The 23903-nt window shown below is 39.4% G+C and overlaps 1 protein-coding gene across 6 annotated transcripts in view; it reads left to right on the top strand.

Moving 5' to 3' along the window:
• The window catches only part of VPS13B (vacuolar protein sorting 13 homolog B), a 999042-nt gene that overhangs the window by 750521 nt on the left and 224618 nt on the right, over nucleotides 1-23903 (top strand). For all 6 annotated transcript variants that reach the window (XM_075920306.1, XM_075920307.1, XM_075920304.1 and 3 more), the window contains one exon: nucleotides 9395-10097. In XM_075920306.1, coding sequence (XP_075776421.1) covers nucleotides 9395-10097 — 703 coding nt within the window. The remainder of the gene's footprint in view (nucleotides 1-9394; nucleotides 10098-23903) is intronic.

Here is a 23903-nt window from a genome sequence, read left to right as displayed (position 1 = left end):
ACACTATGGAACAAAGTCGAATTAAGATATGCAACTTCAACTTCAGCTATGCATAAAGTAGCTGAAGTAGCTTATTTCGGCTTTTGCCGCTGTCTACACTGTGGGAAGTCGAAGGAAGAACACTCTTCCTTCAACTTCTCTTATTCCTCACGAAAGCAGGGTTACCAGCATCGACCCGAGTGTCCCTCTCACTTTGAATTATCTGACTTAACTAGACCTGTTAATTTGAACCATGGAAGATCAACAGTAGCAGTGTTGATCTTCTCTATAGTGTAGACATTCCCTTAGAGACTAACTATATATTATCATGAGCATTCGTGGGAAAAACTACAGTTTCCAGCTCGTGAAGAAGTGGATTTTGCCCATGAAAGCTCATGATACTCTATGTGTGTGTGTGTGTGTGTGTGTGTGTGTGTGTGTGTATATAGAGAGAGAGAGAGAAAGAGAGAGATAGTTAGTCTCTAAGGTGTCACAGGGATATTTGTTGGTTTTGCAATTTATTGGGCTCAGTACTGGGGTAATTGGGTGAGACTGAATGGCCTGTGATCCACAGGTGGTAAGAACGGATGATCTAATGATCCCTTTTTAAATGCACAGAATCCATGAAAGTTGAAGTGTTAAAACTAACACCTCTCTGATTTTAAGGAGGCAAGGTTAATTGCATGGCATTCTAGTTGAGTAGTATTCAACTTTGGAATTCTTTCCTCCGATTCCTTGGTCTCACAGAACCCAGATTTTCTGGTGTTCAGGACATTGGGTAAGACTAATTTATTTTCTCATGCTTTTTGCGGGGGTTAGGAAGGAAGCAGATGGAGTTTATTTGCTTGGGCTAGGAGGCTTTTATTGACATCTTGGATCAAATAAGTCTCTGGTCATGATATTAATTGTGTGATGTCCAAACCTAGGACAGTTACTTTTATACGTTTGATATCTGAGATACTGTATTTAACAGTACACATAGTTTTCAGTTAAGGGGCTATCAGTACACTTTTGTCATGTAAAAATTATCTTAAAAATACTTTTATGTAATTCATTATGTAATTTAATTACATTTGATGCTAAATGCTAATCTCATTGGTGGTGGTAATTTTGTTAAAGAAGAACAACCTCTGACTTTTCTTCTTGTAGTTCTGATGAGTGCAGGTCTCAATCATAGTCCTCATAACTGGCAACTGAATTTATGTAGTTCTGTATTTTTTTCATTTTTCTCCAAGTGTATTAATTTTTTATTAATTAGAAATATTATCAGATAGTTACTTTTCATGGTTTTTATCTGTAGATGTCATTAAAGAGATGCATTTGGTATTTCCTTATAAAAAAATTCCTTTCCAAACTTCATGATCAAATGAGAAGAGTTTTTATACAGCAGATGTGTTCTTGGTCAAGAAAGTACTGATTTATTAGTTCAGTATTGTAGCACTTACAAGACAGAAATTACTTTAAATTACATCGTTGTGTTACATCATCAAATATGTTATTGGGTTCACAGTCGATCCAGACTTAATAGAACTTTCAGAGAATTTGATGGGACACAGTTGTTTCTAGTGAGATCAGTTCAACTCTTAACAGCTTATTCAGTTCCATCCATTTCTATCTTAATGGAAATATATGTGAATGATGTTTGAAAGTGAGACTGTAGCAATTGCAAAACTTTGTGTGAGTTCTTAAAACAAAGAGGATTTCTCTGAAAGTCTGTCAGAAACCATGATGCAAAACAGAGTTATAATTTTGATTGCACCATTTTGAAAAGTAGTTAACTTGAATGTACAGCAGTCATTTTAAGAATAAAAAATTAAACTCTGCCTTCTGACAGCACACACATACAAGCAACAATTTTGATTAAGGTTCAAGTACATGCACTTTTTTAAACCTGAGCCATGATTTTCTTACAAAAAGCAAAGAAGCAAAAATAAACATGAAATTAATTTTAGTGAAAAAAGTGTTAATATGCAAAGAAGTGGCCAAACTATTTACTTAGAATTTTAAATATCCATTGTTCTTGTAAGACTTGCATGCCATGTTTCAGTCTAGAATTATTTTTTCTTTAATTGAAAGTATATATCTCTAGAAAAAGGCTTGTAAAGTCTCATAGACTCTTTGTAATACAGCATAGTAAAGATGCTGTCTATATTAAGAAGAAAATTATTCATTCTACCTGGGTTAGTAGGAATTTCCATATTTGACTATAACCAAATTACAACTAGAACATTTAGCACAGCTCTCATATATGATATTTGACAGTAGTGTCTTATTCAAACTTCAAAGAAATAGAAAAATTACTTAATGAAGGAGGAAACTGAAACTATAGTACTTTTACTATCCTATATGTTATACAGTGATGTAATTCTGCTCTTTTGCATAATCAGTATTGTGAAAACTTCCATTACATTTCAATTTAGAGTAATTATGTAAAATCATGTATAATATGCTTAGTGAAGTTATCTTTGAAATAGCCATTGCTGGGCAGCAAGCTCTGGTGAAAAAAGCTTCTTCAGATGAGAGATAACTTGAATTTTTTACACTACCTCTGTAGTCAAATAACCTAGATCATCATCTTGCAGTTTGATCCATGCAGGCACATCAGGCTGACAGCCGAGACCAATTGCAGAATTAAAGCCTTAGTTTACAATTCAGCAAACTGCAAATACAATATTATGAACTATAGTACTGACATAATTTTAAAATGATAGTTCAAAAATGTATGTTTCTTAATTATTCATGGGAGTTAATGTCAAATTGAAAAAAAAGTTTTCATAATTCTCAGACTTGTAATCTGTGTTCATTTGTATAAATAGTTTGTAAAGCAACACTAGTCATTAGTTTTCATTTTTCTTCATAACACAACAGTGTAGCAAAGCAGGGCTTCTCAACTTTGGAAGCCCCGGGGCCCACAATGATACTCACAGCACATGCCAAGGACCGCAACTTAATTGTGGTAGTATATACATGGAAATGAAATATATATGCAAATATATGCGAATAGCTTCTTTTCACACTAACGGGCATGAATACAAAGATTAAGACAAGATTACATAACATACGGGCCCCATTTAAGTCAGTTCTGCTAATATTAATAAAATGCAATATTTACCCGATTTCCACCCGACTTCCACTTTTAAGGAGCAATGACAGTCCAGGAATTTAGCTACTAAAAGACCATTATAGTGACTACTTTTTTGTTTTGGCTTCCGCCCACAGGCCGAGTGTTGAGCCCCGTGTAAGCCCAAACCACACTGTGGGCAACAAATGGGCCGCGAGCTACATTCTGCCCACAGACCACATGTTGAGTAGCCCTGTAGTAAAGTGTAGTTAGCAAAGAAAAGGATCTTTAGATGACAGTGATCGTAGTCAAATAGGTTTGCATCTGTTTGGCTTCAATTTCTTTGATAGCTAAAGGACTTTTTTTTTTTATAAAGTTGAAATAAAATCTAAAGTGTTTTTTTCTCTATAATGCTAGTTTAAGGACAATATTTAAAAAAAATCCGGAATTCTTTCTGTATTTGATTGTATAAGATAGACAATATGTTTATTTCCATGATGATACTAATTCTTTTTAGGAAGAGCAGTGAAACTAGGTCAGATGTCACAATGATGTACTAGATGTGATTGGCACTTTGATTCTGTGGTTTCACACTTGTGACATTTTCCATAATTTATATGATGTGAAAAATGATCTCATGATTATTTTGATCAAAGTTAGGGAATGACTGTTGCAAGCTGGAAATATTAGTTCAATAGTGCCATTATGTAACCACAATTAATATTAGAAACTGGAAAAAATATGCAGATGCATTAGTGCATTTAAAAAGATTATTTTGCTTATATTGATTCTACTAATTGGCTTATTAAAGTAGGGAGTAGTAAAACTAGTCATATTTCTCAAACAGGTAGGAACTTTTAAAATTCAACCATTATATTACCTGTTGTTGAACAAAATGATTGAAGAATCAAGAAGAAAACACAGTATATATAATGAATAACTTATCACTCATTTTAAAAGTTTCCCTTTTCTTTGAAAGTATATGAATTGTAGATCTAAACTGTCATTTTCAAAGTTTACCATGGTATTTGATTTCCTTCCCTTTAAAAAGTTGAGTTCTGAAGGATCTGTCTTTTAGCAAAAAATCTCATGTATAAACTTATCAAAATTGTGAAGAGGGAGAAAGGAAGGGAAGGAGGGAGGAAGTTTGGTTACCAGATTTAGTCTTCCCTACACCATAAACAATATTGCTTACTTCATATTGTAATTCAGAAACAGTGTGTGTTCATGAGTACATATTAATTCAAGGGGTTAAGCTAGTAAAGTTACCTATCTCAACACATGAAAGGGGAGAATTAGCCACAGTTCCCTCGCTACTAGTGTAGCTTTCAACACCTTTTCCTTGGTGGGTAGTATTGATAAGCTATGTAACTGTGAAAGGATGGGAAAATGGATTGAAGTCATCTAAGAAGTAAACTATCAGCTTGACATGTTTTTCTAGCTATTGAAAGCCTTTTCATATTGCAATTCATTCTGACAGTGAGACTGTAGAATTCCTCTGATTTAAGTACCATCTGGTTATGCTCAAAGCTTTAAAGCTATTTTCTCAGCATAAAATTTCAGAGTCCTACACTTTTTTCTTCGCCAAACTATCCATTTTTAAGCCACAAATATTTTCCAGTCCTTTCAGATTTTATCTAAAAGTATATTTTAACAGTATTTAAATAGTTCTTAAACAATAACAATTTATCTTGATAGATGACATGATGTTTTTTTCATTTTATTTTAATTATCCATTGTGGAACCAAATTCCCTTTTGTTTTATTCCTTTGAATACTGTTTAATTACAGTTATCATGCCAGATATCTTAAAGGTTATTGTACCAATACAGTTTCATTTAACGTAAGCCATGTGGAATCAATAGTCCTGTTTCCTAAAGTGAATGCTTGGAAAATCTTACATTCATATGTTAAGAGTACACATCCTTTCCTCATTAGTTGGAAAGTACAGGGATTTTGGCACAGGTTCTGTGTGGAAGCATTGTGCAGCTTTTATATGGATTTTGTTTTTAGCCTTTGATGACACTGTTTAGAATAGGAAGTATCTAATAAGTAAAGCATTTTGTCTAATGTGCTGCCAGTGTATTTAATATATGCCTGGAGGTCTGAAACATTATCTTCTCCACTACAGTAATATGCATTTAATTCTCTGAAAGCAGAAGGTTGAACTTTTAAAAGGGACTCAAAGTACATTTTCAACTAAATAATTTAAAACACATGGGATGGGGACCAGAGTAATGTACAGTTTGGTTTTTATGGTTTAATCATGATCATGTTAATGCACACCAGTAGCTAATTAAAGAAAACTTTTATTGTTCGTTTTAAATGGGTTATGTAAAGAGTAAGAGAACTGATATAATACATTGCTATGATAAATGTTACCATTACATTTGCTAACAGCAAGCTGATTTTGCAGTTTTTGACATCTTTAAAGTATTGGCCCATTTATTCCAAAAAATCTCTTTGGAGTTTTTCCATTGGGAGTCCCCTACCACCGCTGCCTCTTCAAAGGAGTATTTAATTGATGCCCAGTTTGATTACCAGACATATTTTAAAGGTAACTACAAAAACAGTAACTGGCAGTATCTGGCCCAGAGTTCTATAAGAGACTGATATGCAAAGTCCCAGTGATACTCCTGCTACTTTTTGTTTTGTACTGAAGCATCATCAATCAAAATGTGTTACAAATTATTACTTGTTTATTCCAATCTTAATCATAAGAACATAAGAAAATGTCAATATCATTACTTTTGTGTGGAGCGAGGAGACGTGGCTGATAGGTAATATGAAACAGTGCCTTTCACCTTTGGGTCACTACTTCATCTTCCTCCTTGCTTGGTACAGAGCAGAAGTAGTTACCATCTGACATATCTGTGACATATGTGAATTGACTTGGAAGTCTAAGTAATATTTCTATTAGTCAGATATCCGCATCACAAGAAACTGTACAGTTGAGACTAATTAGTACTTGTATTGGTAGTCTTAGCAAAAAAAGACAAGGGTCAACTGGGAGTGGAGGAAGAGCTACCCTCTTACCCTTTGGCAGGTGTTTTCTCCAGGTCAGTATATTCACAAAAAATGGAGGGGGGGGGGGAAGTTTCTAAACAGCCATGAAAGTCACTAAAAATTTCTTACAGATATTGCTCTGTTGCAACCCAGGTCCCTGTCAGTTCTTTAAATAGCTCCCTGCTGGCTTTTGCCTCAGCCAGCTCTTGCTGGAGCTACGTGCCAGGGCACACCCGCTTACTTTCGCTTCTGTTTCTAAATCAAACTAAACTCATAAAAACCTACGAAAATCTATTAATTTGCCAACTGTTAGTACTGTACTTGTAAAAAAGATTTTCATTTGTAAAGTAGATTATCCTTCATTTCTTGAGGACATATCTAGCTCACCCTAAACCAATGGGGAACAGTCATGATTCTGCTGTATGTAGCAGATGAATGGCAAATCACAGTGACTGCACAGGAGGAGTCTGCAGGCTCTATCCCCTGTTACTTTCATAACTCTCTTCACAGGGCTAAACAAAGAGGCTATTAACCAGTTTGGAGCTCCTATGCTCCCGTTTAAACCATTGCATCAAAATAGTTGTTGGTTCAAATACTCCTCTACCTTGCTGTGGAGAATCCCAAACATGAAGTGCCATTTCAGGATTTCTTCATAACTGTCTCTTCTGTCCATGCACAGATGTTGCAGCTGACTTGGTCCCAGGATATTAGCAGGACAGGGTGGGAGAGGTAATATCTTTTATTCACCAACTTCTTTTGGGAAGAGAGACAAGCATGTCCACATAATGAAACTTCACTGGCATTTCTAAAGCACCCATCATCACAGTATAAGGCAGGTAAATATTATTGCCAGTTGACAGAGGAGGAGACTGAGATAGAAGGGTTAATTGATTTGGCCACAGTTTCAGACTGAGTCACTGGCTGGAGAATTCCTTGTTCAGAATACAATAATTCATTAGGGCTGCTTCTAGTAAGTTATTTTTGTAAAGGCTACCTTAGAAGTGATATCATATTTATGAACCAATGATATGAGAACATCATTGAAATCAGCTGCAAAGATTTTTATTGGTGATTTGAAAAATATGTACGAGAGTGATGCTGAAAAGTTTGTAACCAGAGCTGACAAAAACTTTCAAAGAAAATCTCAGCTAGTTAATGGTTCTGTTTAGGATTTTCATGGTAATACTTTTCTCTAATACATTTACATTTTTAAGGAAATCTTTGCTTGTAAAGCAGTTCCGATAACCTTCCTCGGCTTTTCTTAAAAAAGAAACAAACCAAAACTAAAGAAACCAGTTTCCTAATATGTTATACAGTAGAAAGACTAACGAGAAAGAAATCTAGTACTTTACTTCCCTTCACTCTCATGATATTTATTGTGAATAAATATTGTCAGTACCTCTAATTCACAATAAATATTGTGACTACCTGTATATTTTTAATGGAAGATATTGTATATTTCGGGACAGGTTGTGTCTGTCCCTTCACTGTTATGAATGGTATAAGGAGACATCCCCTTAGGGCAGAGGCCAGGGACATTCCACTCATTGCACCAAAAGGAGCTTGCGACAGTGTAGGCAGTGACTCTAGGCTCTTCAAAGGAGCAGGACAGGGTGAGTTCATGTCACTACTTCACTTCCAATCAGTCAATGGAGCTGGCTTTCCCCAGCTGACCTTGGCTCCGTGTGGCATTTCAAATCAGCAATGCAACATGGAGCCCAGGGTCAGCGGGGGACTCTGAGTCCCCCGCTGACCCTAGGCTCCGTGCTGCACTGCCACTTTGAAATGAACAAAAGCCCCTACTGGGGACTCTTGTATATTTCAAAGCTGGCATGCTGAGTGCAGCCCGGAGTCAGCAGGACTTCCCGCTGGTCCCAGGCTGCATGTGGAGTTCCGAATTCCTCCTTTGAAAGGAGGGAGCTCTTGTACATTTCAAAGGAGGAATGCGGAAGTGCCTATCAACTTGACTAGTAAATTAACCATTACTTAAAATCCTTATTTTGAGTGGGGACCTGGGGCAGGAGGAGGTGGTGACCTGGGGCAGGGAGTTGGGATGCAGAAGAGGGTAGGTACTGAGTGAGGGTCTGGCCAGGAGGTGCTTACCTACGTCTGAATACAGTGGGAGACCAAGGCAGCAAGCAACCCAGGCAGTCACAGGCTGCTCAAAATGGCTGCCTGCTCCCTCCATGTGCCTCTCTTCTCTATGTGCGCGGGTGGGGAAAGGAGAGAGACTTTGTGTGCTGCCCCACCCCCTGCCCATTTATTGCAATTCTCATTGGCTAGTTTACAGGCAATGGGAGCTGTAAGGATTGGACTGGAGTAGGAGCAGCACTTGAAATCTCCCCCTTCTCCTACAAGGAGCGTGCGGCACATAGAGGGAGCAGCCAGCCATTTTGAGTAGCTTGAGGCTACAACAGGCAGAGAGCCTCAGGATCTTGATGGGGTAGCTGTGGGCCAGAACAAAGGGCTTGGTAGGTCAGATCCAGCTCATGAGCTGTATCTTGCCCACCCCAATGTAACTCTTGATTAGGTATGTTCACTATGACAAGACCTAAAATCTTTTACTGTTTATTCCATAGTACAAACTGTCTTTTTAAAGTGTTGCTATAACCAGTGATGTCTGTTTAAACATTTCTGTTTGATGAGATCCTGTGAAAGTCATAGCCAAATGCATAAAACTGTAGAGAGTAAATATACCACTTATACCACCATAGTGGCAGGCTTTATAAGTAGCTGACGTTTACCTGAGCAATAAGCTATGTAGTTTTATATAATGAGGCTGGCACTTGCGTTACTAAAAAAAAAAAAATCTTTCAAGTCCTACAACACAGTATTTATGTCTTACAATTTCCATTTAGTTTTTTTTATGAATTTGATATTAATTAGTACTTTTTGTATTGTGTAAATATTCTAAAGCATTTTTAATGGCAATGGTTTTTTTTTTTTTAGATTTAACACATGAAACTTGGAAGAAATTCTGAATTTCAACCTTTTTCTAATTGTCAATATTGTTTCATAGAGGCATGATACTGTTTTAACCAATGTTTTTCTTTTAGAATCTTTAAAATATAAAGAATTAGTTGAAAAAAGATAGTTTGATCCTAGAAATCATTATTCATTTTTTTTCTCCTTCACATATTCCTTTGGCACTTCTTCAGATATGAGTCATCATTTCTTCGGAACAGACACCTGCTGTGTTTTCATGAGTGAATTCTCTGTTAAAAGTTAACTTGGCAGGTTTTTTATAATTCCCTTTTTTTGAAATCATGTTTAAATAGCAATTGTTTGTAGCCACTGAAATGGAAATACTTGGGATGTAGATCTAATAATATAATATTTTCCTTTCCAGGTTTCCAAACAAGAACAGAAAAAAATGGATATGTCTGATGGAGGAGCAGTCGAAACATCTTCACGTTATAGTGGTGCCCAAGATAGTGGCATTGGCAGTGATAGTGTTAAAATCAGAATAGTTCAAATAGAACAACATAGTGGCACTAGCCAACACCGCATTGCCCGTCCTTCCCGACAGTCTTCGATTGTGAAGAACCTGAACTTCATTCCCTTTGACATTTTTATTACTGCAAGCCGAATCTCCTTGATGTCTTATTCATGTACTCCTTTACCTAAATTTAAATCAGTGCAAGATCAGAAAGATGTTGAGAAAATAAGTAAAAGCTCACTAAACCTTCCAGAAACAGATTCAGATGGTAGCCAAGAAACCAGGAAGCTTAGTCAGGCATGTATTTCATCAGTAACTGCAGATGATCTCTTGAACAGTAACAGTTCTTTGCCCACTGGGAGAAAATCAGGTCTACTATCACTAGAAAGTCTTCATGCTTCCACAAGGTCATCTGCTCGACAAGCCCTTGGTATCACTATTGTTCGACAGCCTGGTCGCAGAGGAACTGGTGACCTCCAGCTAGAACCTTTTCTGCATCTTATTGTATCCCAGCCTTCTGTGCTCTTGAGCTGTCACCACAGGAAACAAAGAGTGGAAATATCAGTGTTTGATGCTGTGCTTAAAGGAGTAACCTCAGATTACAAGTGTACAGGTAAGACCATTTAAAGTCCAGAGACTGTTAAAAACTGCTATAACAATCAAGCTTCCTCAAAGTTTCAGGGATGATCAAACAGAAAGAGTTAACAGATTAGATAAATTTAATTTGTTTTAATTAAAAAATAAACAAGTAAAGTTTATATTCCATTGTAGAACCAAGTTTAAGAATAGAAAATGTTTGAAATTAGTGAAGGTTTAACCTTTAAGAACCAAGCTCTTATTTTACTGAATATTGTTTTCTCAGCATCCAAGAAATAATAGTGACTGTCACAGTATCAGGGGTTTAATGTATCAGGAGTTTCTAAACCAATATGATAAAAAGCAATGATTTGTAAGTCAAGTTTCTTTCATAAAGGGTATTTTTATGGGTGAAACCGTCTTTCTCTTGTTTTTGTAATTCCCCTTTTCCTCTCCTCTTTCCATTTGTTGCTATCCTTATCTCTTTATGAGAAACACTTGCTGCCTCAGAATTTTTGCAGGAATATTGATGAGGAGCTCCCTGTATATTTATTGTATGCAACCTGGTATACTTGCTTGTGGTACTTATTATTATACTTAGGTTAGTCCCAGCCATGCCTGGTTGCTGAAACCAATTACAACATAAAAATGTAAGAATGGCCATACTGGGTCAAGCTAATACACCATCTAGCTATGTATCCTATCTTTCAATAATGGCTGGTACCAGATGCTTAGAGGGAATGAACAGAACAAGGCAATTATTGAATGATAAATCCCCTGTCATCCTATTCCAGCTGCTGACAGTCATATGTTTAGGAATACCCAGAGCAAGGGGTTTGTGCCTCTGCCCATATTGGCTAATAGCCATTGATGGACCTATATCTTTTTTGAGATGAGGTAACCAAAACTGCACATAGTAGTCAATGTGTGGCCATACCATGGATTTATATAGCAGCACTGGAATATTTTTCTGTCCATTTCCTTAATAGTTCCTAACATTCTGTTAGCTTTTTTAACTACTACTGTACTTTGAGCAGATATTTTCAGAGAACTATCCAGGATGACTTCAAAATCTCTTCCTTATGTATTAACAGTTAACTTAGGGCTCATCATTTTGTATATATAGTTGGGATTGTGTTTTCTGAAGTGAATTACATGGCATTTATCAACATGGAATTTTGTCTGCAATTTTGTTGGCCACTTACCCTGTTTTGTGAGATCACTTTGTAATGCTTCACAATCAGCTTTGGATTTAACTATCTTTAGTAATCTTTTATTATTGGCAAATTTTGCCATATCTCTGTTTCCTCCTTTTTTTCAGATAATTTATGAATATGTTAAACAACATTGATCCCAGTAAAGATCCTTGGGAGATTCCATTATGAAAACTGACCATTTATTCCTACCCTCTGTTTTCTGCCTTTTCAACCAGATACTGGTTTTCAGAGAACGTTCTCTCTTATTCCATGTGTGTTTGGTTTACTTAAGAACCTTTGGTGAGGGACCTTGTCAGGGGGATTCTAAAAGTCCAAGTAAACTGTAGTAACTGGATCATCCTTGTCTAAGCCTTGTTGATGCCTTCAAAGAATTAGATTAGATTAGTGATGCATGATTTCCCTTAGCAAAAGCTCTTCCCCGATGTATTGTTGTCATCCCTCTTCTTCTTTTAACCAATTTGTCTGGTACTAAGGTTAAGCTTACTAGCCTATAATGCTAGGATTTCCTCCAGAACATTTTTTTAAACTAGCTATCACATCATCTGGCACAGAGGCAGATTTAAACAATAAGATACATATCATAGTCAGTATTTCTGCAATTTCATATACGAGTCCATTCAGAACTCTTTGGTGAATACTGCCTGGTCCTGGTGACTTATTACAATTTAATGTATCCATTTGTTCCATATCTACCTCAATCTAGGACAGTTCCTGAAATTTATCATCTGAAAACAATGGCCCACATGTGGGAATCTCCTTCACATCCTCTGCAGTGAAGGCTGATGCAGAGAATTCATTTAGCTTCTCCTTCATGGTCTTATCTTTTTTGAGTGCTCCTTTAGCATCTTAATTTTCCGGTGACCACACTCATTGTTTGGCAAGCTTCTTGCTTCAAATGTACTTAAAATGTTTTCATTGTTAGCTTTTGCTTGTTGCTCTTCAGATTTTTTTTTGGCATGCCTAACTATGCTTTTACACCCTGCCACCCTCCCCTCATGTTGGATGAAAAGCCGCTATAAAAAGAGATGAGGTCAGCTTCCCAGTGTTCCAGGTGTAGGAACCAAAGTCCTCTTTCCTTAAAGGAGGCTTTAAAAAAAAGAAGAGAGTATAACAGATTGGCCCAAGGATGCCACCTAGAAATGGGGTACGACTGAGCCCTCTGACTCTCACCAGCCTGGGCTCTCTCACACTGGGCTGCTGTGACAAGCTGCATAGCCCTTCAAGCTTGTATTTTCACCAGCATCCACAAAGGTAGGGACATACCCAGCTGCAGTTACATACAGGCTCTCTAACCATCAGCCTCCCAGCCTAGGATGCCAGAGCAGTACCATCCTCCTGTGGTCAAATTTGTCTAATATATGGGTTTATTTCCTGGTCCACCTTTTCCACAATATGAAGAGAACAGTGTACATGTGTGATGACCAAATAGAGATTTTCCCCAAGCACTCCAATCAAAGCTCACTGGTTTCGATTAAAATATGGAATAAGTAGATTCTAATTGATGGCAAACAAATCAAAGCAGATAAAAAAATGCAAACTACACCTGCAGTACTAGATACATTGAATATGAGTTAACAGATTTTGACCCTGAAGATAATACAAACAGGCTGCAGTTTTTTAAGAAGCAAACTGCTCTTCCTTTACAGCTTGGAAGCCCAAGTCTTTCATACACAGATTAGAAATCTCTAGATCGAGGGTTAAGCGCTTCCCCCAGCCCAGTTTAGTCTTTATTCCTCAGGTCTTTCCAGGAGTCCTTTTGTGTGGAGAGTGAAGAACTACCAATGCCATTTCTGGAGGGGGAGGGGGATTACAGATGCATATACACAGCTGTGTCACTTACTTCTCTGCTTCCTCCCATCACCAGCTAGGAGTGAGAGGAAGGGAAGGGAAAGAAAAGAGCAAGCAGTGTCCTGGTATGCATGGCTGTAGCTCCCCTCCTCACCCTCCTGAAATGGCGCACTTCCATCAATAATGTCAATCCCTGCCTTATATAGCTTTAGCATATGGCGAGAACCCTGTTTCAAAATTGTGGAAGTTTGTGGAAAAATATCGATATCCCAAGATGGAGTTCAGAGACGTTGTGGTCTGATCACATGCCCATGCAGTGTGATAGTACCCATTGCTTATAGACTAGCCAAAATGTCCTTAAGAAGGTTAAGCTATTCCACAGTCCATTGTCTTTGCTGTAGGGATGTAAATAAACCATTTAAATGGTTAACCAGTTAAACGACTAAAATTGTAGTATTTAAGCCCAAGTTAGCAGCCCCCAATCCAAAAAAGGTTCCCCAGCCCTGACTTAAAGCAAGGTAAGTGTTTGGTTGTGTGAAGCTGCCCTCCTCCATGCATATCAGGATGCATAAAACCATATAGCAGAGACAGAGACAGTCCTGTGTCTCCCCACATCCCTTGGTGCCCTTTAAGGAGGTGGGCAGCTGGGGCCGGGTTCCTGAGTGCCCGTCTGTGCTGAGTGGGAGCAGCTGGGGGCCTGCCAACCTGCCTGGACCGCTGCAGCATGGCTGGGGCTCGAGTCTCATCTGTCCTCCCAACTGCTCCAGCCACCTAGAAATGGAGTACTGCTGAGACCTCCAGGCTACTCTTAGAAGTCAGTTCACTTCTAACCTGACTTTTCCCTCCCTCTCTTCCTGTGTCCACTAGAGAAGAGGGGTAGAAAGTACCAAGAAGGGACCTTAATCTGCAAATATTTGAGCTCTGCCATTTTCCCATAGGCACAAGATCTGCCAGAAAAATCCCATGTCTCCTTTACTGCTAGGACTTAGTCCTTTTGGCTTTTATCTGTACTAGACACTGGCTTCAAGTTGTGATTCCTAACATTACAAATTCCTATAAATTCATAATATTAATTTCTAAGTCCTACTGCCTTTAGTAAAATTGTTCCTTCATGATGCTGTGAAAAAGATGAAAAAGCCTACCAAGCCTCTGACAGTTCAGTCCAATGGCAAAAATTCCTTACTGATCCTAAAATAAGTGACCAATCAGACCCACAGTATCCTAAAAACATTGTTTCTGTACTATCAATACAGCGAAGGCAGCTGAAGGCAACAAGAATCCTCCAAAACCCTAGGAAGAGATCTAAGTGAAGAGGTTTAAGTTAGTAAAGGATGGGGGAACCAATGGGGCCAATGAGTTCCCCTGGCAGAATGGAAGACAGAGAGCTCTTGGAAGAGGGGGGACCAAGACTTGCAGTCCCAGTAATACACTCTCCCACTTCTCTCTTGGCTGTCTTTTTCCATTGGTGATACCCAGTAGGGAAGGGAAAGATTATGTTTGCACAGAGCACAGGACCTGATTCTGCTCTATTAAAGTCAATGTTGAAAGTTTCATTAACTTTAATGAAGAAGAATCAGGTCCTTCATATAGCTGGGAGAAAAATTAGACAAAACTATTTTTCACCAAAAATGTAGATTCAAGTTGATCAAAACATTTAATAAATGTATGCTTATTTTGGCTAATTATTCTGATAGGAGAAAAATTATGAAACATTGAAATGAGCTGTTATTGTCAGGCTAAATTCACAAAGAGATGCCTACAGTGCAGTTAAAAACCCATGGCTGGCCTATGCCAACTGACACAAGCTTGTGAAGATGAAGCTGGGGGCTGTTTAATTACTGTATAAATGTTAGGGTTTAGGCTGTAACCCAAGCTCTAGGACCCTATGAGGTTGGAGGATCCCAGATCAAATCCTACACTGCAAACAAACAGCCCTTTGGCCCAAACCTGTGAACCTGAGTGAGGTGGCACAGGTCAGGTGCGGGTGTCTAATTGCAGTGTAAACGTACTGTTAGGCACCTTTTACAAAACTCTGCCAATGCCCACAAACAGCCTAGCGGTTAGATCACTCACCTGGGATATGGGAGATTTAGGTTTGATTCTGGAGCAAGGACTGGCACCCAGGTAACTGGCCTGATCACAGAGTGTTCTGGGGTGGGTCTTTCTCAATCTCTGCTGTTGGAGTGGTTCCACTTTGTAGAAGAGAGTAAATATTGATTGGACCAGGAACTGGAACTTGGGTGTCCCCCTTGTCAAGGTGGTGCTATAAATGCCAGTCTCTCATGGCATTCTCACTCTTGGGCTCTGGCCCAATGAATATTTAATTATTTATAATTACAAGGGGAACACTTGAGGAGGGGAGAGTGATAAAAACATACTCTAGAAGAGTCAAGAAAACTGGTAATCAGAGCACTCACCTGGCTAGAGGACATCTTGCTCTATACAAGCAGTCCCCGACTTACGTGGATCCGACTTACGTCGGATCCCTAGATACGAACGGGGTGAGGCAACTCCCGCACATGCGCAGCAGCATTCCCGGGGCTTGCTCACCTGAGTCGTAGGATCCTCCTCCTCCTCGGGCCGGCTCCGACTGGGGTCCCGCAGAGCTGCTGGGCAGAGGAAAAGTGCCTCCCCATGCCCGCTGCCCCCCCCCTGCCAGCAACAGGCTGCCGAACTGACAAAAGCAGCCTCTCTGCCCCTCCTCCCCTCTATACATGCCGGGCTCCTGGAGCGCAGCAGCGTCCCCGGGGCTCGCTCACCTGGGTCCTAGAATCCACCTCCTCCTCCTCTTCGGCCGGCTCCAACTGGCCTCTGCCTGCAGCAGCTGGCCACAGGGACAGGGATCCCGCAGAGCTGCTGGGCAGAGGAAAAGTGCCTCCCCACGCCCGCTGCCCCCCCCCGCGGCCTCGCATCCTGCACGCCTCCCCCCTCCCCCCCTGCCAGCAACAGGCTGCCCCCTCCCCTGAGCAACAGGCTGCCGAACAGCAGACAAAAGCAGCCTCTCCGCCCCTCCTCCCCCTATACATGCTGGGCTCCCTGGGCAAACAAAGACTCCACCAAAACAAACAAAGTGCTGGCCTCATTGTGTTAGCAAAAAAAGGACCCTCCTCCTAGAACCCTGGGTGGTGTGTGGAAATAAAGCTATTAGCTCAAAGCATGGTGCAGAGCTGTTTGGTATTTGATGAGTTACTCCTTTAGTCCTGAGTTTGTCACAGGGACAGAAATAGATGTGAAATCTTCTGAACAGGGGAACAGACAGCAAAACAAACATTAGAGGGGAGTTAACCTTTCCCTATGCTATCCAAAACTAAAAAAAATGTTTGGCTAGAGTTTCCCCTACAATATGTACCAGTTCCGACTTACATACAAATTCAACTTAAGAACAAACCTACAGTCCCTATCTTGTACGTAACCCGGGGACTGCCTGTATAAGGATTCAAACCAGTCTTTCCCATATTCTGAGTGAATGCAGGGAGCAGTATCAGCACTACTTCTTGCTCCTCCTCTTGAGTTTTGTGAATCTAATCCTTTATTTCCAAGTTTCCTTTGTTTTTATTTACAAATAAATAAAAGGTTTTAAAATGCCTGAAATTGGAACAAAACATTTGTCAACCCAAAATTATTTTTTCTGTTTTTTCAATTTTCTGGAAATTCCAAAACATTTTGGTTAAAGGTTGACCCAGAAGGAAAAGGGTTTTTTTCCCCCATTTTTAGAACTACAAGCTAACTGAAAAATGTGTTGTTCAGAAAGCTCTAGTCCTTAGTGTCTTTAGTGTCTAAAAGTAAAGGCTGTGATTTGCAAAAAATAAAATAAAATAAATTAGGCACCCAACTCTTGGTGCCTAATAGTCATAAACTCTCTTGAAAATCCCAATATAAAAGCATAAAAAGATACCAAAATAAAACCAGTATATGGCTTAAATAAAGCAGGTTATAGTGCGGTGATACAAAGTTTGTAGTGGCTCTTGTTTGGGAAGACCTACTATATTCATAAGTCATGCTCCATCACTCATGATTAACACCATCATCCCAATGTGGTAACATGGTGGTTTTTCAGATTATTTTTATTTCTGGGATCTACCACACGTTTTTTTTTAGGGCAAATTGCCATGAACTACATTATTTACTGCCATAAAACATAGCACCGGGAGCATTGCACCACATTTGTTAAACTGCTGCAGTCATTTGGTATGATTGATACTCAGGCAAATTTCTTTGACATATTTTGACCACCTGCTAATAGTTTTGTGTGACAGACATGTATCTTCCAAATAGATGAATAGACAAAGTTTATTGAAGAAAGCCAATTATCTTCTGTGTTCTCTGAACAATCATTTATTGTATTCTTTTTTATATCAAGAATTGTTGAAAAAGAAATGTAGTGTTTAAATTGCATCTTTAAATGAGGGCTGTTTTCATTAAATCTTTCCAGTGGAAATAGAATTTGCAATTGTATTTGTGTGTGTGTGTGTGTGTGTGTGTGTGTATGTACAGTCCAGGAAGGATGGAAAGGAAGCTAGCTAGCCAGCTATGAATTTTTTCTTGATACTCATTTGGGATGTTCCCATTACTCACAACTGGCAGAACTATAAATGAGTTATGCAGGTCATCCCAAATAAATGCTAATAAAACATTTATGCCCCCAACTCCATTGTATTTCTTATATAACATGTATATTACAGAAAACTATTTTAGGAATAGTTTCAGAGATTTTTGAAAGATTGGATTGAAATTATTTTTGTGTTCCAGTAAAGATAGCCTCCCTTAAATACTTCTATTTCAACTGTACTAGTTTTGTAAAAACCTATAAAATAATTTACAGTTCCTTTTATAGGAAAAAAATGTTTTGAAGTCCATCATCTCAGAACCAGGTAGGAGAGGAAGCAAGAGCAGAGTTCTATTGTGAAGTTAGAAATTATTCATGTCTCTTGTAGTATAACTCCTGAGACACATTAATGTTTAGAAAACTATCACTGGTCCAAACCTGAATTTTGTCCATCTTTGTGTGAGTGTAATTTTCGGGGATATCTGCATTTGTAGAACAACAAAGAAATGTTTCTTTTTCAGATTGATTTAGATAACAATGGTGCCTCTGGGGTTCAAAATGTTGTAGGTCCCCAGAGAAATAAAGTAAGACTAATAGTTGCCAGGGGATGATCAGGTGGTTAGCTATGCATGACAAATTCCTATATAACATTTTCACAACATATGAGGTGTATATAGTATGGTATATACACACACACACACAGAGTAAAGTCACATTTATTGAATAAATAATTTGATTAATTTGGGGGGGGGTTCAAATTATTTAATTCATCTATTTTTCATTAGTCAGTTTTAGGAATGGTCTGAATAATTAATTAATATTCTTCACTTTAAAAATTAAACAAAACGTTAGCAAAAGTATTTTTCATTATTTGTCAAGTTCCGTCCACATGATAAATTGGAAATCTATAATGATTGCATTCATTATGAACTGTTGAACCACCTCACCTGTCCTGTACCCATTAATCCAACTCCCCTGAAACACTTTGAAGTACAAGAAGCAATTGATTTAAATTGCAGAAAGGGAGATTTAGGTTGAACATTATGAAAAATTTCCTTTCGTGGTAGTTTACCAATGGAACCAAATGCCTAATGAGGCTGTGGAATCTCCATAATTTCAGGTTTTTAAGAACAAGTTAGACAAACATCTGCAAGGAATGATCTAGATATTCTTAGACCTGCTTTAATCAATTCCTAGAATAATAGTTAGTCTTGTGCCAGTGATAAAATAAAATAGTAATGAGGGTTTAATACCATTATAAAACCAAGAATCCACCTTTCCATTAGTATGAGGCTTTTGTTTCTATCTTTGGAAGAACACAATTTATCAGATCTTAAAATTATGTATAAAAAGCAATGTTAGATGTAGCGCTCTTGGGGTTCATTAAGTAACAAACCAGTAAATTAGAAGGGAATAAAACTTTAAATAAACTGGATAGTATCTTTGTCAACTGCTTCACACAGCCATATGGTGTTTCCAACCTCTCCAGATTCCTAGGTTCATAACGCTGTTCCATACAAGAGAGGGTTTCTAAATTGTAATCTTCTCTACATATCTCTACATTCCTTTAATTTTCTATTTCTGAGCTATAGCCAGCTAGACTCATCTAGCTGTATACAGAGACAAAAATGCATTTAAAATAGCAACACATTTAAAAAATCTATTTTAGTAGCTATTTTTAAAAAAAAGCAGATACGACATAAATGGAGACAATGCACAGGACAGAGGTTTTATTGACACTCATTTAGGCTACTTTGTATAACTGAACTAGTGAGTAAATCCTTTATGCCATATTGCTTCACCGTGTCTCTTCTGTATTGGAATGTATTACCACCATTACCATACCTATCATTATGGTAACCAGAATTTATTTGGCCAGAGTTTGGAGTGAGTGCATGATTCATGAATTGCGAATCTAACAGTGAATTTTTCTGGTCATTTGAAATCAGACTTAGTGAAACTTTTTGAGCTTTTCTACTTAGAAGCTTAGTGCACAGTAAAGCAGGATATGACTTTACAGTCCCTATATCTTGCCCAACACAAACTGGTGATTTGGATCCTTTTAATTCACGCTAAATATTCACACTATGAATCTGTTAGTGAATGATAACAGGGGTCATACAACCAGTAAGTGCATGGCAAGCTTGTGCACCATACATTCACACCAAGGCTTGCAGAGTAGGTAATTCCCACTAAATATTTTGTTTGTCTTATCTACTATATGTTTGAGAGAGTTTGTCTGTGAGCAAGCGAATGAGTCTGTTTGCCTAAGAACTGCTTCTAAACGATAAAAGTTAGAACCATCAAATTTGAAATGCACCTTCTCTTTATCATAACTTAAAGCAAGATAAGCGTTTTGTTGTGTGGGAGAAGGGGAGCTGAAGCTCTCACTCCCCCATTCATACAGGGGATGCATAAAAAGAACTCTTCCTAAATGGTAAGAGCTAGGGCTACCAAATTTGGCCAGTTACAGCCAGATAGGCTTGCTTGGATCCAGCTCCTGAAACTCAGAAATCCCACCCCCCCCCACCCCTCCACCCCCAGCTTCTCACCTGGCCCACACTGCAGCAGTGAGAGGGGACTGGGGTTGTCCTTTCTCCCCAGGGAAGCCTGACTACTGAAACCTGTAGCCCCCTCCAGACTAATGAATTAAATGAAGGAAAACAGAGCAGAACGAGTCTGAGTGGTGCTCACTATCTGCCTGCTCTTGGGGTTGGCCCAGGTCTTTTCTTGCCCCCCGGAACATTCCTCCATGCTAGGGTTGCAACTTTATAATTACAGAAATCCAAATACCCTTTTTCCACCTCTTTTCAAGGCTGTGCCCCTGTTCTGTCTTTTCTCTGAGGACCTGCCTTACCTCACTCCCTCCCCACCTACCATCACTCTCCCACATCCTCACTTTCTCTGGGCATGGGCAGGTGATTGGGTCATGGAAAGAGCTGAGGGCTCCAGTTGAGTGTGTGAATTCTGGGGGGAGGGGTGCAAAAAATAGAGGTTCAGGGTATGGGAATAGGCTGTGAGCTGGGGCAAGGGTTTCTGGAGTGAGGGCTTCAGATGAAGGTGTGTGGGCTCTGGAATGGGCCAGGGATGAGAGTTTTGGGTGCAAGAGAGTGCTCAGGGCTGGAACAGGAGGTTGCAGTGCAGGAGGGGCTCAAGGCTGGGGCAGTGTGTCGGGGAGAAGGGTGAGGGGATGCAGGCTCTGACTGGGCAGCACTTACCTCAGGTAGATCCCAGTCGGCAATTCAGCAGAGCTACAGCAGGCTCCATGTCTCACTCCCAGAAGTGTCTGGCATGTCCAGTTCTTAGGCAGAAGGGTAGGGCGTTCTGCATACTGCCTTTGCCTATAAGCTCCACCTTCACAGCTCCTACTGGCCATGGAGGCAACATGTGGAGATCCCCTGCACTTAGGAGCTGGACACACTGGCCACTTGTGGGAGCAATGCAGATCTAGGGCAGGTAGGGAGTCTGTCTTAGCCCCACTGAACTGCCAACTGGACTTTTAAGGGCCTATTAAAATCACCCGGATTGCTTACAGTAGTCACTGGGACATTGGTGCCAATTCCGGTAGACTCCTGACCAATTCAGTAGAGTTGGCAGTCCTACTCCATGCCCCCATGGGAGAGCAGACCCCCCCAGTTTAGGGATTACAGCTGTAGAGGATAATTCAAGTGTCATACCTCTTCAACTTCTGGCTGCTTTTTTATGAATGTTGACAAGGATGCTAATTAGTGCTGTGTTATATGGACTTTCATAATGTGGGTATATGGGCTGTCACCCAAGAAAGCACTTAAACTTATGCTTAAATGCTATGTTAAATCATTGTTAATGAAGACATCAACAACATATAAATGTCCGGTATTTTCTAATTAAGTTTTTTATTATAATTCTGAATATCAGTACGTAGTTGCGTACTGCCTGGCTGGTAGACATGCTCATGCTGCGTGAGCATCTCTATCAGCCAGGCAGTACGCAATTATGCAGTAGAGAGGGCGGGATGGAATCCCCCGGGGCCAGACTTGCCCGTGAGCCCCACCAGGACCATGTGTGGGACGGGCAGCACCCCAGGATCTATGTGCACCTGGGCCTGCACTGCTCCCTGCTGGCCAGTGCCCCCCTTTCTCCTCCCCTTCCCAAGCGAGCCCCGCTCCCCGGCAGACAATTTCCCTCCAGCCAGCCCTGCTCCCTCCAGCCCCCTCCAGCCAGCCTTGCTTTCCATTGGCTGGTTCCCCTCCCCCCCCCCGAATTCCTCTGGCTAGCCCTGCTTCCTGCCAGCTGCTCCCCCGCACTACCCCCCCCCCCCCCCCCCCCGTCTACAATCTGAGATCAAGTGTGTCCGGTATTTTTTTTAAACCGTCTGGTAACCCTACCTCATGTATATCTGGCCCCAAATTGTCATCTTGTAATGTGTTTACTATATGAATATATTATGTTTTGATTATTATTAGAAGAATTACTATGGATTTTGTGCATCATGGGTATCCAGAAAAATACGGTGAGACTGCAAAATGAAAAATATCCAACAAATGTTAATGAGCCAGAGCCTGACCACATCAATACCTGCCTCACCTAGATCTAGCATCAAATAACCCTTCTCCCGAAAAGAACACTTCCTACTCCTCTGCCCCTCTCCCAGCCTCTCTCTGAAATTAGCCCCTTTATCCCACAAACTAGCTAATGGGGAAGGGAATGCTTGTTACAATGGCATAACTGTGGGCAAGTAAAATTGTGGTTGTGTATAGGTGTTTCTATACGCATTTATGCTTTCTGCAAATTTTATTTTTATAATTGTATATCCTAATTACTGTGATGGCTCTAAGAGCCAGGGATAGGTGTTTCAAATAAAAATAAATACCCTAATAAAATAAATAATATTGACTGCTTAATACCTCCTGTTAGAGGGGATAACTGAGCAGGTTCCTGTTCCAAATGTAAAAATAACGCAATGTTTTTATTCCATGATCATCCTGCTTGGAACAACATCTAACAAAAGTGACATCTTCTGCCAGCACCTTTAATTCTCACAACAGGCTTATTGGCCAGCCATATTTAAGTAGAAGTGTCTCTAGGTATTTTAACATAATATTTTAGCTATGCTTATAAATATTTAAAATCCGTATTTGTTTTGTTTCAGTTAATGCAGACCAGATGTATTAGTCTCATTTCCTAAGCATGATGCCCATGACATTTGTGAAAAAAATTCTTATTTTTGTATTTGTGTACTTGTTTGTGTATTTCTGCTTGTTTGTAAAAAAGTTAACGTGCAGCTTAACTTGGTAATTTGTAAAATAGATACATTTCCCAAGAGATATTTGTTTTGTGTAGAATGTCTTCAACTTCCCCCAAAGAACCAGTTCAAAAATATCCATTTTAAGGACACCTAAAGAGCAGTCTTGATCATAGTGAATGCATTCTTTTCAGTTCACTCTTCTAATGGCACGAAGGTCCTCCAAGAGTGAGGCTCATTCCTGCTTTAGTGAATAGGGGCAAGCAAAATAGGATGGAGACGGATCAGGCAAGAGATGTGTTCATTCACACCTCCAGACAGCTTCTGCTTGTGGAATACCAGTAGGATTTTAAAATTCCATGCCCTGGTGGAATCCTTGCAGAAATTGGTTGTAGTGCCACTTGTTCCCTTCAGAGTAAATTCATACTCCAGCACAGCTACATCTAAGGATATAGGGAAGCACAAATTGTACTACCTGGACCAGCAGGGATTCAAATTTGTTGTAGGGTGTCTGTATTTCTTAGTTTTGCAAAAAGTCTGAATTTCCCATCTTAAGATATTCAATGGATATTTTGGACAAATGTAACTCAGAACTTAGCTTTAAGCTGATATATATGTTGCTGTGTTTCTATTCTTTAAATTCTATCAGAAGCAATGTTTTTATTATAATTCTTCATTTTGTATGTATAACTGTAGGAGCCCCAAACATGGCGTAGAACCCCATTATATTATAAACTCAGAAGAAAATGACAATACCTGCCCCCACAGAGTTTGCAATATAAGTGTAAGATTAGAGACAACAGATTGATACAGACAGACCAACAGGAGAGTTCAAAGGAATAGTAAAGAAATATTGATCAGCACAATAAGCAGTGGTATCAGTACACCAGCTGCCAAACTATTGTCAAGGGGGGTTTTGTAGGCATGGCAAAAGATTTAAGGAGGGTTTTGAAGAAGGATAATGAGATAGTTTTACAGATGTTTTTGAGGAACGTATAACGTATGTGAGGAGAACCATGAGAGAAAACACAGAGTTGCTTATTTTAAAATTTAAGAAGATATCATCTG

This window comes from Pelodiscus sinensis, chromosome 2 (assembly GCF_049634645.1).
Source record: "Pelodiscus sinensis isolate JC-2024 chromosome 2, ASM4963464v1, whole genome shotgun sequence".
NCBI classification, from domain to species: domain Eukaryota; kingdom Metazoa; phylum Chordata; order Testudines; family Trionychidae; genus Pelodiscus; species Pelodiscus sinensis.
This window is presented reverse-complemented; position numbering and strand designations above follow the sequence as displayed.